The sequence below is a fragment of the Hyposmocoma kahamanoa genome, unplaced genomic scaffold, assembly GCF_003589595.1.
Source record: "Hyposmocoma kahamanoa isolate Upper Pololo Valley unplaced genomic scaffold, ASM358959v1 114, whole genome shotgun sequence".
NCBI classification, from domain to species: Eukaryota; Metazoa; Arthropoda; class Insecta; order Lepidoptera; family Cosmopterigidae; genus Hyposmocoma; species Hyposmocoma kahamanoa.
In genome coordinates this window covers 4,546,220-4,548,432 of record NW_020653383.1, presented here as the reverse complement: position 1 = coordinate 4,548,432, position 2,213 = coordinate 4,546,220, and the positions used below count along the sequence as shown (strand labels likewise).

The 2,213-nt window shown below is 35.7% G+C and overlaps 1 protein-coding gene across 2 annotated transcripts in view; it reads right to left on the bottom strand.

Annotated features, from left to right (window-relative positions):
* Positions 1–304: 304 nt before the first annotated feature.
* The window catches only part of LOC113239067, a 54,889-nt gene continuing 52,980 nt past the window's right edge, over positions 305–2,213 (bottom strand). For both annotated transcript variants that reach the window (XM_026475937.1, XM_026475944.1), the window contains one exon: positions 305–1,401. In XM_026475937.1, coding sequence (XP_026331722.1) covers positions 1,207–1,401 — 195 coding nt within the window. In that variant the 3' untranslated portion in view covers positions 305–1,206. The remainder of the gene's footprint in view (positions 1,402–2,213) is intronic.

The window sequence follows — 2,213 nt, the reverse complement described above, 5'->3', positions numbered from 1 at the left end:
ATACCAGAAATTAAATATTAGTATACTTTAGCCATGGCTAAGATATTGTACAGTCAAGGATACATCAAACTTGTACTTTGGATCTTACTTATTCGAAGCGACATGAGTGAAATTTAAATCTTAAAGTGTCAAGATGTAATGAACTGCGTTTGCATGTTTATACCGGTAGTAATGCATTGCGTATCTATACTATATACTGACTACATATGAGAGACAAAACAGTCTTTAGTTTAAAATAATAAGAAAGTTGATAAGTATTTCGCAAAACTTATATCTAGTTCTATTATATAAATATATAATGTTATTATACAAGTGTTTATTTAAGTACTTTGTGAAATTAATATAAAAAGTATTGTATAATAATAATACTATCGTATCGTAATAAAATAGATTTAGCATTTAATGGAATGACATGATCAAATTATTATTTGAGTATTTTCGGAGAACATAATTCAACCAGTTGTTGAAAACAAAGGAATAAGAAACCTTAACGACTTAAATACTAGCGCTACTTTTAATTAATTAATATTGGGTCAACGTGGCAGAAGGGTGCGCAAAATGACGGCAGTTTTTACCCTTCTTTATAATTACGCTAACGTTGGACAGCTACACCTGGGGTCCCCCCAGTTCATTGCATTTTTTGATATTGTCTCGTAGAAAGACTAGACGCTGCGCCTGGAGCCGATGGATGATACCGAAATTAATTTATTGCTTACTAAACACAGTAACTTTTAGTACCTGTTCTCAGTCATTTCGTCGATTTGTTTTTTATTTAATTAATTGACTGTTTGATATGTCTGATTTCATTTGTTCTTGGTCTGGGTGAAAAGAAATGAGAATCTTTACGTCTGATATTCTAATTAAATATTCTGTTATAGGTTGATTGTGATATAAAAGGGCGCGGCCGGTGTGAGGCTGTCGATTATCGTCGGCCGTGCGAGGAAGTGTGTAAAATCACGGACGCTGGGATGCCACCTTTAAACGGCTTTCAATTATTGTCATTTACTATTGTCATTACTCATATTTAAGTGATTTTGTAATACACTTAAGTCATGAACTTCGTTCTTTACTACTGTCTTAGAGTAAAAAAATGAAGCGCAAAAATGCCACTTAGATATCCTGATATTAAAAATGCGCATTTCAAATTACCTCTAGTGTCATGGCCCTGCAAACTTTATAGAAACTATGATAGTGTTTATATCGTTCTCATACAATAGCCAATGTGGTGGTGGTTGTGTGATCGTCTCTGGACATGTGGTGAAGCTCCTGGTGAATACCAGCTTCCTTTAAGATCCTCATTCGGGGGCCCAAAGGTACTCCCAGGGCGCGTAGTTTGTCTTCTCCTACGTACGGAAGTTCTGCTGCGCCTACCTTCTCCTTTTCTAAAAGAGCAGCGTATTTCTGTGAACAATTTCGTAATGTTAGATGATGGGTTGACAGATCCTAAAGATGGAACGGCATGGCAGCAGACACGGACTAAATATTCTTTACAGTGTAAAAGTACCTACCCCTTATTGGACCTTTTAGGTAAGTTATGGATGTGGAGACAGTGTAGACTAGTTATTTCTGCCACCAAGCAGGAATGAGAGTGCTGTTTCTTAATATTATAAAAATAAAAAAACTTCGTAACTTTCATATTAAAGAAATCAGTCGATTCATACAGAGATAGTATGCGAAAACATCGTATAGGTACGTCCAGTATAAGAGAACAATAATTCGCACATAATTCCTATATGTGAATGCCTGTCACATGAAAGTATTCACGAGTAACTTCACTATCACACTACTGTAGATTATAAATGTTAAATCTATTAATTTATGTGTTCGCGTTTTAGTATGCATCTTCATATATTTATTTATACAATAAACATCCGTTATTTATGCACTTAGCCTTTTCTTAGCGAACTTGACTGATTTGTTAAATGTGATTTGTAAAAAAGGAGGAGAAAAGGAGGAGAAATGGAGAAAATTGTTTTGCTAGATCAAATGGTGTAGGTAATTACAATGAAATAATGGTCTTACAAATATACGATACACCTAAGGATATTGTCTAAGAGTGGTTACACACGGCGACTTTTAGCAGCGATGCAAACGCGCGATTGCATTGATACAAACGCGCGATTCCATCGATACAAAGGCGCGACTCCATCGATACAAACGCGCGACTGCATCGATACAAACGCGCGATTGCATCGATACAAACGCGCGATTGC